Source organism: Kwoniella newhampshirensis, chromosome 4 (genome assembly GCF_039105145.1).
Source record: "Kwoniella newhampshirensis strain CBS 13917 chromosome 4, whole genome shotgun sequence".
NCBI lineage: Eukaryota > Fungi > Basidiomycota > Tremellomycetes > Tremellales > Cryptococcaceae > Kwoniella > Kwoniella newhampshirensis.
Window position 1 is genome coordinate 995990 of NC_089958.1, and position 15414 is coordinate 1011403.

The 15414-nt window shown below is 50.1% G+C and overlaps 5 protein-coding genes across 5 annotated transcripts; 3 read left to right on the forward strand and 2 right to left on the reverse strand.

Moving 5' to 3' along the window:
- Positions 1 to 489: 489 nt before the first annotated feature.
- On the forward strand, positions 490 to 4842 carry IAR55_002359 (uncharacterized protein; the record flags this gene model as incomplete). Its single annotated transcript, XM_066945473.1, has 18 exons — positions 490 to 523; positions 655 to 796; positions 878 to 1047; positions 1113 to 1305; positions 1364 to 1472; positions 1530 to 1745; positions 1800 to 1908; positions 1958 to 2172; positions 2227 to 2623; positions 2677 to 3009; positions 3063 to 3154; positions 3219 to 3401; positions 3465 to 3574; positions 3633 to 3795; positions 3849 to 4109; positions 4165 to 4482; positions 4542 to 4671; positions 4733 to 4842. 18 exons carry the CDS (start codon positions 490 to 492, stop codon positions 4840 to 4842), a joined length of 3285 nt encoding a protein of 1094 aa, XP_066804162.1.
- A 599-nt stretch (positions 4843 to 5441) lies between these two features.
- IAR55_002360 (uncharacterized protein) lies at positions 5442 to 6981 on the forward strand (the record flags this gene model as incomplete). Its single annotated transcript, XM_066945474.1, has 4 exons — positions 5442 to 5713; positions 5970 to 6248; positions 6422 to 6522; positions 6656 to 6981. The coding sequence occupies 4 exons, from the start codon at positions 5442 to 5444 to the stop codon at positions 6979 to 6981; spliced, it is 978 nt and encodes a 325-aa protein (XP_066804163.1).
- Positions 6982 to 8487: 1506 nt separating this feature from the next.
- Positions 8488 to 10334, forward strand: IAR55_002361 (uncharacterized protein; the record flags this gene model as incomplete). Its single annotated transcript, XM_066945475.1, has 8 exons — positions 8488 to 8523; positions 8631 to 8756; positions 8921 to 9103; positions 9191 to 9256; positions 9333 to 9462; positions 9552 to 9622; positions 9759 to 9836; positions 9972 to 10334. The coding sequence occupies 8 exons, from the start codon at positions 8488 to 8490 to the stop codon at positions 10332 to 10334; spliced, it is 1053 nt and encodes a 350-aa protein (XP_066804164.1).
- A 194-nt stretch (positions 10335 to 10528) lies between these two features.
- Positions 10529 to 13140, reverse strand: IAR55_002362 (uncharacterized protein; the record flags this gene model as incomplete). Its single annotated transcript, XM_066945476.1, has 9 exons — positions 10529 to 10627; positions 10701 to 11011; positions 11077 to 11376; positions 11489 to 11717; positions 11822 to 11936; positions 11994 to 12059; positions 12118 to 12183; positions 12312 to 12745; positions 12853 to 13140. 9 exons carry the CDS (start codon positions 13138 to 13140, stop codon positions 10529 to 10531), a joined length of 1908 nt encoding a protein of 635 aa, XP_066804165.1.
- A 370-nt stretch (positions 13141 to 13510) lies between these two features.
- Positions 13511 to 15312, reverse strand: IAR55_002363 (uncharacterized protein; the record flags this gene model as incomplete). The annotated part of the gene is made up of 4 exons (XM_066945477.1): positions 13511 to 13863; positions 13926 to 14356; positions 14434 to 14665; positions 14733 to 15312. 4 exons carry the CDS (start codon positions 15310 to 15312, stop codon positions 13511 to 13513), a joined length of 1596 nt encoding a protein of 531 aa, XP_066804166.1.
- Between the last annotated feature and the right edge of the window lie 102 nt (positions 15313 to 15414).

Consider the following 15414-nt stretch of genomic DNA (forward strand, 5'->3'; position numbering starts at 1 on the left):
GTGTTACCATTCACTTTACCCGGTTCTCGCTGCGTCTGACGCTGACTGTGCCCAGATTGGTGATGATCCTGCTGCTGCTGCTGATATCGAACAGTTTACACCATTAAACATATCTTGCATTGATCGCATACAGCTTCTTCTTTCTCCCTCCCTCCTCATATCCCTTGTCTCATCTGCTTATCTCCTTCATTCCGTCTCGTGGAAGTGGATCGACCCTCTGCAAAATCCAACTCGGAGCAGCTTACACATTCCCTTTCTCCACCTGCCCTTTGCCGCTTGTCTCACAGATTCAAAGTTGTGTGATTGAATCATCATGGTCAGTCAATACCTTCGCTAGCGCTCCAACATGACGTCCCCGCTTCTGCGTCGGCGAGAGGAGAAGCTGTCGCATGTCAAAGAATAATACAAATGCTGATGTCACATTGTGCCTTTCAATAGCAACAAGCAAACGATGTCACTGACATCATTATCGACGAGCAGCCTGCGTCAATGGAAGTAGAGGAGTTGCCTAGTGTTCACAACTGTGGGTGATCGGACGTCTCCTACTGCCCTAGTCACCTGTCCGCGGCTTCTGTAGGGCCCACCGCTTTGCTCCCGAAGAGACTGGACGATGAGTAGTCAAATTCGCTGACTTTTCTCACCCGTCCTTCGCAGATGAAGCCTACGCGGCGAAGGCGATGCCAGACCTCGGATTGGAGATTGAAGATTTCCAAGCCCAGACATGGCGTATCGAACATTGGAGTCAACAGGCAAAGCGGATAGTTGGACCAGAGTTCAGCTGCGGAGGACATAAATGGTTCGTCCTCATTTCCACTATCGACGCAAACGCGTGCAGATGCAGGAGGACAAGGAGCTGACGCGAGGTCAACGTGTGCAGGAGAATCTTGTTGTTCCCCCAAGGAAATGCCAATGGTCAACCGAATGACATGGTCTCTGTCTATCTCGATTATGCAAACCCCAAAACAGCACCGGAAGGTTGGCATGCTTGCGCTCAGTTCTGTTTGGCAATCTCAAACCCTTGGGACCCGACTATTCAGACTTCAAGTCGTGAGTCTGTCTTTCTACTTAGATCTCCTCGCAAGCCGAACAACCAACATTGACATCTGCTTCAGATGCCCATCACCGATTCGTTGCTGAGGAGTGTGATTGGGGTTTCACGCGATTTGTCGATCTGAGAAAGCTTTATACTGCGGATACAGCAAATGGGAAGACAAGACCAACGATTGAGAACGACGAGGTGGAGATCACGGCTTTCGTGAGGGTCCTCAAAGACCCGACAGGCGTCTTATGGCACAACTTTGTCAAGTGAACTGGCTCCCTGCTTCCCATTGGAATGATCCTGACCCGTGGTTTTTTCCCCTAGTTATGACTCAAAGAAAGAGACCGGACACGTCGGACTGAAGAACCAAGGAGCGACATGTTATATGAACTCTCTCCTTCAGTCCCTTTTCTGTACGAATTATTTCCGCAAAGTGAGTTCAACCGTCTTCTCAGCTGTTTCATCAATGACTGATAGATCTTACCCACAGGCTGTCTACCAAATACCCACAGAAGGCGACATCCCCTCAGAATCCCTTCCCTTAGCTCTCCAACGTGTTTTCTACCACCTTCAGACCTCAAGTCAACCGGTTGGAACGACCGAACTCACGAAATCATTCGGGTGGAAGTCGTTAGACTCTTTCATGCAGCATGACGTTCAGGAGTTCAGCCGAATATTACAGGATAAGCTGGAGATCAAAATGAAGGTGGGCCTTGCCTTGCGATAGATATTTGCAGTGACATGCTAACAGGTCTTCTAGGGAACACCGGCGGAAGGAGCGATCCCGCGACTTTTCAAAGGTCAGATGAAGAACTACATCAAGTGTATCGACGTGGACTTCGAATCTTCAGTAGTTGAGGACTTCTATGGTGAGTTATTTGCTATCGATCGTATCGCTTAACTGACTTTCCTCTGTAGATATCCAGCTCACGATCAAGGGGATCAAAAACCTCCGAGACTCTTTCCGAGAATACGTCTCGGTCGAGACCCTGGACGGTGACAACAAATACCAAGCCGAGGGTCACGGATTACAAGCAGCCAAGAAGGGTGTCATCTTCAAATCGTTCCCCCCTGTCCTTCACTTGCAATTACGTCGATTTGAGTACGATGTGGAGAAGGATGCTTTGGTCAAGGTGAGTCACCGTGAAACACATCGCGTGTGGAGTAAGCCGACTTGCTCTGTGTAGATCAATGATCGACACGAATTCCCCTTCGAGATCGACCTTGGCGAGTTCCTTGAAGAAGGTGCCGACCGATCCCAGTCCCATGTATACAAGCTTCACGGTGTCTTGGTTCACTCGGGTGACTTGCACGGTGGACACTACTTCGCTCTCATCAAACCTGAGAAGGACGGACGATGGTTCAAATTCGATGATGATCGTGTGACACCAGTGACGGACAAGGAGGTTCTTGAAGACAACTACGGTGGCGATATGCTCAACGGCCTTATTCCGCCCAACCAGCGAACGCAGGCAAGAACTCTGAAAAAGTTCACCAACGCGTACATGCTGGTGTACGTAAGAGAGACGGAAGTCGATACTGTTTTAGCTCCTTTCACTGAGGCTGACACGCCCTCTCATTTGAGTGAGTTGGAATATCAAATCCTTTCATGTGTAGAGACTGACAGTACCACACAGAGGCCCGATTGGACGCTGAGCGAGAACAGCTCGAGGCAAAGAGGAGAGAAAAGGACGAGCAACACCTGTACCTCACTGCGAAGGTCATCACCGACGAGATCTTCTCCAGACATCAGGGCTTCGATCTTGCCTCTTTCGATGACAAGAACCTGCCCGCTACCGAGTTACCTACTTTCCGTGTCCTAAAGACTGAGACATTCTTCACCTTTAAGCAACGCATCGCCCAATATTTCAAGATCTCCGAACGAGACTTCCGTCTCTGGGTTCTCGTGAACAGGCAGAACAAGACCGTGCGACCTGATGTGCCCATTCACGATAGCGAAAATTCGCAAAGTGAGTGATTGAGAGGCGGACGATGAAAGGAATGAAGCTGACATCTCATTCAGCAATGGACCACATTCGTAATAGCATGGCTGCTAGGGCTGCGGATCTCAGGTTGTATTTGGATTACAACCCGGATCATGCCAAATTCAATGCTGTGAGCATCCTTTCAGCGGAGCAACGAGCGGAAGGTCAGTCGTTGACACATTTTACACCCATAGCTGCATGCGGATCCTAATAACCCTCCCATTATGATCTTCCTCAAGTGGTTCGATTGCTCTCGTCAAACACTTCGTGGTCAAGGGAAGGTGTTCGTCAACAAGAACAACAAAGTCAGCGATCTTTCTAGCGTCATTCAGGAGAAGATGGGCTGGCCGTCATCGACTCCGATAAAACTCTACGAGGTGAGTTTTGTCGTCTCGTCTAACACTGAGTCGTCCATCCAACTCATTTAACACGAATCATAGGAAATCAAAGCTGGTATGATCGAGGGCATGAAGACCAAGCAGACCTACTTGCAGAACGAGATCCAGGACGGTGACATCATCTGTTACCAGGTTGACATGACGGACAAGGAGTAAGCAGTCTTCTTTTCCATTTGTGGGAGTGTCGGACAGACTAACGCGCCATCACAGGGTCGCCGATCTGGAAGCTCAATCGCTATACTCGACCGTGCCTCAATTCTACGACTTCTTGCAAAATCGAGTCCTTGTACAATTCAAGTCTAGATACGAAGACACAACTGGCAAAGCGCCTGACTTTGACTTGATGCTTAGCAAGAAGATGACGTACGATATCGTGGGTTACCTTCTCTCAATGAAAAGTGTTTTGAGCTTACATTTTTCTTTTAGATGGCCCACCGCGTTGGAGACTACCTGAAACACGATCCCCTGAAACTTCGATTCACATCCTCCAACCCTCAAAGCGGCACACCCAAGGCTATCATCAAACGGTCGTTGAACCAAAGTGTCGCCGATATCACTCAAACCAACTACTACAGCCAACACCCCAACGTCATTATCTACTACGAACTTCTTGATATCAGTATTATCGAGCTGGAAACGAAGAAATCATTGAAGGTTGTATGGACTGGGCGTAACAACAAGGAGGAGGTGAGTTCCCGTCCATAAGTGGGGAACGCCAAGATGCTAAAAGCGACGCTATCAGGCTACACATCCATTCTTGTTACCCAAAACGTGTACTTTCAGCGATGTTGCGGAGAACCTGCTTAAGACGGTCAAGCTTCAGCCTGGAGGAAGCGGCAAGGTTCGGATCTTTGACATCTCATCTTCTGGTCGATCGCAACGAGAATACACTGGGTCGGAAATGATCGGTAACCTTGCGGAACCGGCGGAACTATATGCAGAGGAAGTGCCTGAGGATGAGTTGAACGCTGGTGAAGGAACAAAGGTCGTCAATCTCTTCCACTATGCTAGAGATCCCTCACGGACGCATGGTGTTCCGTGCAAGTTTGTCCTGCTAGAAGTGAGTGGCGTGAACGCGTCGACAGCGCGAAGAGTGTGCTGACGGCTATTCTTCTACAGGGCGAGCCTTTCTCGGAGACGAAGAAGAGATTGCAACAACGTATCGGTGTCTCTGAAAAGGACTTCGTCAAATACAAGTTCAGCCTCGTCACTTCGACGGTTTTCAAGCAACCGTCCATTGTAGAAGACGGTGAGATCTGAGACATGGCGCATTGCATCTAGAACACATGGGCTGACTTCAACTGAACCAGATGATGTGCTGTACGATCACAAGTGGGCACCGGAAGACGCGCTTGGTCTTGATCACATTGACAAAAGGCCGAACAAGGTGAACGCTGAGAAAGGTATCGTGATGAGATAGAATGGAGGGAAGTAGGTTATGGAGCTGGATTTGTCGTGGTTGTGGCCATTCCTCACCTTAGAGGCTACATGGTCTTTCCTCTGTATTACTTGCAAACCTCGACCCTTGTGGTCATTTGAGTCCAATTCGCAAATCACAAACCTAACCGTTATCTTTATCAGTCTCTTCCGTAGTTCTCCGCGATAAGAGGGGAAGGAAGGGATTCGTTGTCTGACTCGATTTCGCACGAGTGGTGGTAGAAGTGGTAGTAGCAGTAGTCGTGGTAGTTAGTGTCTGTGCAAGTGAGAAGGAATGAACGAATACATACAGCGATATCAATTCTTTTCGGGCACCGGTTTCCAGATGAAGAAAACGTACATGATGCGATAAAGTGAACGGGGCGTGAGAGTGGCAAACTTGTTTTCTTGTTAGCTGTTTATGCTGTTCGCTTTCGACTGAATTCCTTCCAACACCTAGCATTGTTCATCTTTTGTTTCATTGACATCACATTCTGTACCGACCAAAGTTCCATAGCCATTCTGACGCCTTGGTCCCGCTCTCCCACTTTACCTCTCCCTCGCCGAGTCCTCATGCAGCTCCCATACCATCGACCATGGTTGATGTCTCTCACAGATCCCTCATTATGTCCCCCATATCTGACCGAACCCATTCACACGATGCTCGATTTCCTATGGACGAGACCGATCCCCATCATCCAGCCCCATGGGGCGCCGTACGACATGGCTGCAGAGGTGTTGAGCGGTGTATTGGAGAGTATCGAGGAGGAGGAGGAGGATGGGGCCAAGGAAGAGGAAGTTGGAGTGGTTGATTTTGGTGGTGCAGCTGGTAGAGGAAGTGGAGGTCCTGCATTGGCTGTTGAGAGGAAGATCAAGTGAGTTCTATCGCCGTCTAGGATATCCTCTCCATTTGAGATATCTGTGCTTCTGTGCTTTGGTGACAAACGGAGGACGCGGCTTGGAAATGGTGTGGTCATATCCGATCTGTCCTGTGCAATGAATCGTGAGACCCATCGATATATGTTGTCAACGTGTGGAATTCAGCCATCGCTGGCTCCTGTATAGCTAGCTACTTTATTGAAGAAAAGCTGTGAAGCTGACCGGCTTTTTTCGCCTTCCTCGTCTACTCAGCCAACATCGTCAATCAATATCAAAACGACCTATTCGATTTGTCCTCACGAACTCAACTTCCTGGACTACATCTTCATCTTCACCCTCACCTCCATCTGCTTCATCATCAAGCGTATTATACATCCCCGAATCGGTCGATGCGAGACATGCAACTGCCTCTCAGGCGATCATCAGAGGCCAGAGACATCTACGTACCTTCTTCTCCACATTTCACCAATTCGGGGAAGATAGTGCGAGGAGAGTGATGGTAGATGCTTTTGAGGGTGCGGAAGGGATGTGGTGAGTGTTTCTTGCGTGGCGCAAGAGTACGGTGATGTAGCAGGAGGGGATCTCCAAGGCAGTGACGGTCATGATGGAAGGTGTCCAATAGTCACATTGGAAGAACGGTACCATGGAGGACAGGTGGCTCGCCTTGTGCATGACTTGACTGTTGACGCTGAGCACGATCGCAGCATTTTCGAGCTGCAACAATCTGATCTCGCCAGCTTGCTCATGGTGGCTCTACTTGGACCGCTTTCATGGCTGCTCTTACCGTTTCAACGGCCAACATGGAGTGAGTGAGATTGACCTTCATCCGGTGACAACGGCGCTCGACACGTCGCTGTCGTCCTCGAAATCACGTCGCCCAAGCCAATCATGTGATTGTCCGAGCACTGATCGAGCTTTTGACGCCCATTTGTCTCCAGCCACGCTATTTTTCACATACATCGTCCCTATAATACCCCTTCTCCTTGTTCTAGACGGCATACTCTCAGTTTACAGATCCCGGTCCATCCCGCACCTGCTCCGACTCGTCAATCTAGCTTCGCTGAACTTTCATCTCGAAGGGGGAGGAGGGAAAGAGGAATTCGATTGGAAGTGGGAGTATGGGAAGAAAAGACATACATGGCCTTTTGGACAGATGGTGTGGGTCGTTGGGAGGAGAGATAGAAGAGGAGATAGAGGGGGGGAGGGAGAGAGCGAATCGGATGAGGATCTGGGTGTGGAAGAGGGGGTTGAAGATCTGATATAGATGATCGAAAGGAGGGAAGAGGGTATTCCCTAATGGACAATGTATGCCGAATGACACCTGTATCCAGTGTTGCATTTTAAAACATTATGGGTATATACAGTGGCTTTGGGCCGACCGACTCGAAGCTCCGCTCTAAATCACAACTATGAGGCAATGTCAGTGTCGGCTCTCCCGATCTCGTAGGTAGGACTGGTCCAACTCACCTCGTCCAAATCCTCCACGCACACTCCATCAGAATGAACCGAAAATCAGTAATCTGAGCAATTCGACAACAGCTAATTTGCAAGCAACAAGACAAAATCAGCAGTGCTCATCGCCAAGTAATCCCGCATTTCACTAAGCCCCGAGAATGCAGTGTCCACAACCACCAATGTCGTCACAAGTCTTAGGCATAACAATTGCTATACCTCCCTTTCTACAGACTATCAAAGCAATGTAAGAACTACACTCACTCCCGCCCACGACCAGAAACCCCATCGCGATCAGAACCCATGTCGCCACACTCCGTTTCTGCGCCGAACGGGGTGGTCTCGCCGTCTTCTTGCCCGCTTGAGCTCGAGCGGCAAAGTTCGCGTTCTTACGTCTGATATCGGCGTTTGTGGGCTGTGGTGCAGGAAGGTGGAATTGTCAGTCGAGGAGGAGATGTCGGTCGTTGGTCGTTGAGTCGATAGAGGGGGGGAGGTATGTCGAAGATTGATTATTGGGGTTAAGGACGACCAAGATGCAACAGAGTGCCCATGAGAAAGCGAGAGTCAATTAGCCGATCATGATCATAGCTCGCTTTCTCCCGGTACCCGATAAGTGGTCGTGATATACCGGTCCCAGCCCAGCACGAGTGGGACACTTGCACTCACCATGATGAGACGTGATGATATGACGGTATGTGATGGGCTAGCCAAGTGGTGCGTTCGGTCGAATCCCGATCTCAGGCAAGCAGGAATTCTGTTCTACGACGACGGTCTGTAGCTGCTCTGCGTGGCTTGGTCTCGGTTCGGTCCAATGGCGTGGTGTAGATCGTAGGCGGCTGAAGACTGCCGATTGAGATGTATCTTGGCGAGCTCTCTCTCTCCCGACAGACAGACTGCCAGATGCCAGCGAGGCGTTCCAGAGTCAGTGATCAGCGGGATCAAATTCAAATTGGAATACCGAAACACGTGTCGATTGAATCTTATCGTCGTCCTTGACCTTTAGAGAGATGGATGCGATGATGGATGACGGATGATGGATGATACGTTATGATGGATGATACGTTACTCGGTCGTTACGCAAGCTGACGCATCTGGACCTCTGTGAAAGTGAAGTTATCAGCTTGATGACTGTAGAAAGGTCGGAGATGTAAAGTTAGTCATCCATGGATGCATCTTTCTTTACGTTATCATGTTCGATGGATATATAAGGACCGGACCTTTGACCTCGAATGCATTGCTGTCGATGTGGTGCTTCGTCGTGCTACTTTCGTTGGATACTGACCACGGAATCATGTCTATCCCAGCAGCCGTCAACAAGATGAGATATGTCCGATTGGGCAAGAGCGGATTGAAGGTGGATCAAATCGACTTCCGACTCGTCATATTGGCAACGACTTTAAAGTTACTTCACCACATGATATTGAACTGACTGTGTCCATGTTCCGATCGACCCCTGGTCAGGTGTCTCAACTCATCTTGGGGTGTATGAGCTATGGTCTCAAGCGACCTCAAGAAGGGAAGGGTTGGATGTTGGGAGAAGGAGAGGCGTTGAAACATCTCAAACATGCTTATGATGCTGGTATCAACGTGAGTCCGCCTGTCCGCCTGTCTCTCTTGCAATGGACTTGCACGATGCTGCTACTACAACGTCTCTGGAGCAAGCCTGCTCGTCCGATCTGCTTGGGCACGACCAGGTATAGTTTCACTTGACTGACCCCGCCTTGCCCTTCCCTTGTGTTAACTTATTGTAGACGTTCGACACGGCCGATACCTATTCCTCTGGTCGTTCCGAGGAGATTCTCGGAAAGTTCCTCAAGACCTACGAGATCCCTCGTGAAAGCGTGGTTATCATGACCAAGACGTATTTCCAATTCGGCGACGAGAAGAGGTACGGTCCTGCCGGGTTCGTCAACAATAGCAGACTGTCTCGAAAGGTGAGTTGAGTTTGGGATTTCATCGACTCACAGACCACCTGCTGTAGCTGCTATAGCGACTGACTGACGCTGCTTGATCCCTGCCAGAGGATCTTCGCTGCTGTCAAAGATTCTTTGGAGCGACTTCAAACCGACTACATCGATGTGTACCAGGTGAGTCTTGGTTTCCATTTCTCCCAACTGACCCTCGTTCAGCTACTGATGCGGGGGAGACCACCGCCACCGCCAGTGTCATCGGTACGATCCTGACACACCTATCGAGGAGACGATGCAAGCTCTTCAAGATATCGTACAAGCTGGACACGCCAGGTATCTGGGCACGAGCAGCTGTTACGCTTGGCAGTTCCAAGTGATGCAGCGTAAGTGGTACAGAAGTCCGTGGAAATGATGTGCAGTCAGGTTGCAACCTTGCTGATCTGTACGCATATTATGTCGTGGTACCTTACAGAATACGCCATTCAGCACAAGTTGACACCACTCATCTCGATGCAGAATTACCACAATGCCATCTATCGAGAGGTAAGTCCAGTCCTATCTTAATATCGATAACGAGCGGTAGATCAGTCCTTTGCTTTGCCTTTTCTCTGCTTTCTTCTGCCGAGAGATCACACCACATCGGTCTCATTGAACTGATCTGAGAATTGTTTGTTCTCAGGAAGAACGCGAGATGATGCCTACTCTTCAACATTTCGGAGTAGGCTGTATACCCTGGTCACCCCTTGCGGGAGGAGGTGTGTTGCATTTTTTTCCTCTCGTGTACGCATAATATCACCCCGACAAATCAAACTGCGACACACCCTCCCTCTCACTCTACGTCAAATTCAGCCTGTTTTCATATATTTACCCAGGCAAAGGTGTCAGCTGACAGCCCTCTTCAATTTCCCTCTTTCACGTACCGCTCACTCGACCGTCAACGACCTCGACCTCGACCAAACCCAAGACCGAGCGACACACATCCACCGCTTCCCGCTCTTGCTATCCACCCCTCGTCTCTGCCGATCAAGCGGTCATCATGGCAATCCAGTCCATCGCCGAGAAGAAGAAAGTCTCGATGGCCCAGATCGCCCTAGCTTGGAGTCTGTCGAAATCATTCATCACAGCTCCGATCGTCGGTGTCACGAGTCTGGAGAAGCTTGATGATCTCATACAGGGTTTGGCTGTGGTGCTTACTCCGGAGGAGATCAAAGTGATCGATGAGCCTTATGAGGCCAAGAGGATTTTCGGACACTGATCTGCACGAGTACATCGTACCTGTCAACCTGCATGCAAGATCAGAGTCTCGCGACTTCCGTCAATTGCAACAGGGTAAATATTATCACAAAGTGGTATATAATGTATGAATACATGCTTGTATATACTACGTTTGCAAGAGACTACAAAGAAATCAGTTTTCGAGATGCACAAACCACATACATTACGTTCACCTCAAAGATCATCCGTCTCCTCAGCGAGCCCCTCAAGGCTTTGTCCTTCTACCTCGTGTGCAAATTCGATCTCCTCGAGGAGCCATTCCAATATCTCTTGCTACCACCACACAATCGAAACAATCAGTATCGTTACATTCCCTTCCCATTTCGACTCGCCCAACTCAACTCACCTTCTGCCACAGACCGCCACAAGATCCCGTGACACCCACAAACCAGTCTTTGCCCTCACCTTCCGAGACGTTCACATCAAACAACTCCAACTCCCCTTGTCCCGCTGGTAGACCCAGGAATCCCCTTAAACGTCTACTCGAGGCATAGTACAAAACTTCGAGGTCGTATACCCTGCCATCGCTGAGGAACGGTATGGAGTTGGGGGATGTACACGCAATTGAATGACGATGATGGGCGTCTGGGGGACTGTGTACTGATATGTGAGGTGTTGGCGGGTCGGAAGCTTTATCTTGAGATCGGTACGTATCGACTGTGACGGTGTTATCAGTGTTTTCGGTCCATGAGACGACGGGACGAACACGAGATAGCACTCACTCTCAACAGCAAAATCGCCTCGTCCGCCCACACCCGAGTATCCCAAACCATACCCTCCCAGACCCAGGCCCTTCTCAGACGTGAACACCAACGCGATCCCATCCGCTTCTCCAGCTCCGGGAGGGGATATCAACCGAAAGGACAGCTTCACCCTGTAGCTGGCTGTCTGGGATAATGAGTTTGGGTGGAAAACAGCTGATGTTTGGCTCGATGACGAGGTGAGGAGGATGGTATCTCCGACCAAGCTGGCGTTGCCGAAGATGGAGAGGTCTTCGTTCCTCGTTTGCAAGAGTTGCTTTACTGTGAAGGGAGAGTTAGAATACCCGCAGATGTAAATTGCGAGCGGAGAAAAGTTGACGGTGATGAAAAGAAGAAATGGGAAGCAAGAGGAGGAACAGTTCCGTCCACGTACCCTTGTATGCTGGCTTCTTGACCTCATTCACTAGCCCCATTTCATCCCGCATAGCTCTCCAGTCCTCAGGGCCTGACACTCTCCCACCTAAATCGACGCTCTCAGCTTCTTTCGATCTCCGATCTTCGTCGTTTATCCAAAGTGACTGCTTATGGTCCATCTCTTCCAGGCTCGAGCGTTGGGAACCACTCATCCTGAGACGGAGCGCCACTGTGCATGCGTATAGTGCCTAATGTCGGCGTTTCAGTCAGCTTTGTTATGTTATGCCGTAGTATACCATCACGGTCTTCTGATATAGGTGATGCATAGAAGGGCAGACGCGAAAAGACTCACCCTGCGTAGCTCTGCCTCTTTCCATCCTTTTGCACGTCTCCTCTGACGACATGCCCCGTGGAAATCATCGACATACGCTCGTGTCACATCCTCTGCACCATATTGTCCGAAAGCACTAAACGCGAAGTATGTTCTCAGCGAGATTAGGATCACTATGAACCAGGCGACTCACAGACAAAAAGCCTGTTTCTTTCCCCAGCCACGAGCGTACAGCAGAGGCCTGTTGGTCGCTCCTTCGCTGATCGTGAAGTCGAATGGTCAGCGGAAGTAGGAGCGATGGCGATATTTACACGTACCATGAATCCACATGGACCCAGTGTTCTTGAGAAGGTGACCAATATTCACACCATACGTGATCTTCGCTGGAAGGAGTGGTACTCGTCAGTCTTCCTCTGTCACCGTGTTCCTTTCGCAGTGTCCCTTCCATCATAGTCTCCATCTTGTATCACAATGGACGGTCTCGTTCTCGGTCGCGAGGAGAAAGTCTCACCTGTTCCAGATATACCTTGCCTTGATTCCAATCGTTCGCAAGAAGACATAGAACAGATGAGCCCATTCACCGCACCTCCCTTCTCTCGTCCTGAGCAAAGTCCCGATCTTCCCATATCTCCCAAACCGTCTCTTACCCCCGCAGCCCTCTTCATCATCACACTCGTGCAGCTCGACTCTCTCCGCCCCATCCGATCTTTCTTGATCTGTGGGAGAGACCGAACCGACCGCATGTGTAGGACCTGAACACCTGGGACATGGGACGGGGTCGATCCACCTCATGAATGACGATTTGAACCATTGACAGAGGGCGAGGACATGTGCGTCCTCGTATGAGAAAGGTCGGAAAGGCGGTGAGTCTAGTAGAGTGTCTATGTCGACTTTGAGGTCGGGAATGAGGGAGGAGAGCGTTGTTATGGGCACATTCATGCTAGGCTAAGAGAGTGGTCGAAAAGCGTCAATGAATGCATATCACGGATTCTATATCAGGTCTAGCAGCAGGAAGAGTAGAGGATGAAATGCAGACAATGTCAATCACTCACGTCCAGCTCCAAAGGTAGACAATGCCCTTTCAACCCTTCCAACACTCTCATCATATCGCCGTTCATCTCCCTCCTACCCTGTATCCGTCTAAGGAATGCCTCCACATCCTCCGCATGACTTCTCCAAAGCTCCGCCCACGATCTCCTAGCATGACGTATCTCCAGTGCGGAAGGAGGGAAGAATGTGGGGATGCTCTGATATCTTCCTGAGATGAGACCTTGGACGATGTATTGCGTTTGGTGGAGGAGGGATGAGGAGGTGGAAGTGGAGGTACCAGATCTGGCCATCTGGTCGAGCTCGTGATAGCTAGAAGGTGGACGGGACTGATCTGTAAGACTCGGGCGCGCCCAGGAGAGAAGTGACTTCTGGTAGACAGGGGGCGACAACAGATAACAGGCAGACGAAATCGTTTTGATGGGCTGTCCCATGCATCAAACATTTTGCGCTATCGAGGAAGAAAACACCTCGTCATGACGAATGCAACCCCGTCGGGTATCGCCGCCAAGGACGTGTTTGACATTATCATTGCTTGATATCGCCCCGAACAGACTCCGCTGGAAGATTCTGTCACAGTTCGCTCGACATGGTGCGGGATAAGGTGCAGATCTTGTCAGGCAGACTGCATGCAAAGCGCAGCAGACACTATCAAGGGAATGATCATAGATCGTCCTCCCCAATACCCATCTCTTCCTCCTCGCTCTCCCCCTTCTCAAAGAAACCCCTTCCTTCCTCTGTCCCTTCTCCCATAGTAGCATAGTACGCTCTTTCACCTTCTTTTGCCTCCCAATCGAGTCCCTCTGTAAGTAGCTCTCCACCGCTATATGGACACAGAATCACAACACCGGAAGCCGCGGTTGCAGGAGCGATGTCGGCGTTGATCGAGGGGGAGGGACGGTGGGATAGGTAGTATGCTTCGAAAAGAGGTTCAGGAGATAATCGATTCAGATATCTCTTGAGAAGATCCGAGGGATTGGAGGTTGATGTCGCAGGGGTGCTGAAGTACAGGACGACTGATGAAAGAATGAGCTGCTCAGTCCTGCCTCTCGTTCGCAGGATGAAACCCTGAGCTCACATTGACCAGACGGACAACTACCAGTTCCTTCGCCCATGACGAAACATCTCACCAAGTCATTATCTCCCTCGGGCGGGAACAGTATCACCGCGGTATCATCGTTTTCCTCTACTGCGTCTGCTTCTTCATCCTCGTTCTGAGCTGTCTCGTCCGCTTCAATCGGCTTTCGCCGTCTTAGCGCTTCGGGCAGGGAAGATACGATAGCCACACACTCGGCTGTTATGAGAGCTTCCTCCGTCGATGATATCGGAGGGTCCAAGGGAGTGACAAGAGACGAAGGGAGGTGGTTCGATGACGAAATGAGATGCGAGGTCGTGACAGGTCGAGGATGACAAGGTATTTTGATAGTTACACCGATATCGGTGCTCTCAATTGATTCTGGTTTAGCAGATGCCCCCAAGATGTAGGTACCTCCAAAGACAGCACAGGCCCTATGGTTTGAGTGGCGGTCCGTCTGTAAGCATAGATCCTGAATCACATTCGATGCTAAGGGGAAAGTCGAACCCACCGACAAAAGCCCTGTGCAACCTCGCCTGCACCACCATATTGTCCAACAAGGAATGGCGAGGGTCCATATCGCCCTATTGATCGAAGATAGCGTCTTGTGCGTACCAACGCGGGCAATGTTTCGTCTCGAGGCGAAAAACAGTGTGCGATGGCGTACGTTATCGATGTGGCGAGGGAAGGAGGAATAGAAAATGCCTCTTGTAAAAAGTCCAGAAGCGGTTGCGTCTCTTTGCCTAAGTTAGGGGTTCAGCGATCAGTCAATCGATCATGGAAAGATGCGGGAGCATCGAGGAGACTGACCTTTGATCACTTCATCATGCTCAAACTCGCCGCCAGCGAACATCAAAAACTTCATCAATCGTCTCTTATCGATCAACCCCACACTCTTGTCCTTGAACACCTCTTCCTTGCTCCCTGGTACTCTTCTACTTTCCCCCTTTGCCTCATCCCAGATACTGACAGAGTCGAGTAAACGACATGAGACGTATTTGCTCACGTCTGAAGCTATCAGCGTATCGATCAATGTACCTCTTGAAGGTAGGAGGGAAGGGAAGAGGGACAAGGCGTAGCGACGTCGATCATTTGTGAGTGACGGTGTGAGCGGTGTTGTGGAAAGATTGGAATACGATACGCCGGTCGATGACGAGGCTTGTGATGATGATGATGATGATGATGATGATGATGAAGACGACGACTCCTGATTCGTGGACCACTCTATGAGCTCATCGAGAGTCAGACTGGCTTGTTCGCCACCGTAATATTCGTTTGGGTCGAGGTGGAGGACCGTCTTGCCTGCTTTGGCTAAGGATGCAGCGGCGATGCTCTCCGCCAGCCCTGTCCCCAGCACAACCACATCGTATGTATCAGACTCCAGCTCCATGACGATCGTGTTCCGCTTGTCGTGACTGTACGCGATCTGTCAGTGTCAACATGCATATATTTTCCATCGAACGCGAGCCCAGCAGACTGTTCAAAAGAGAGG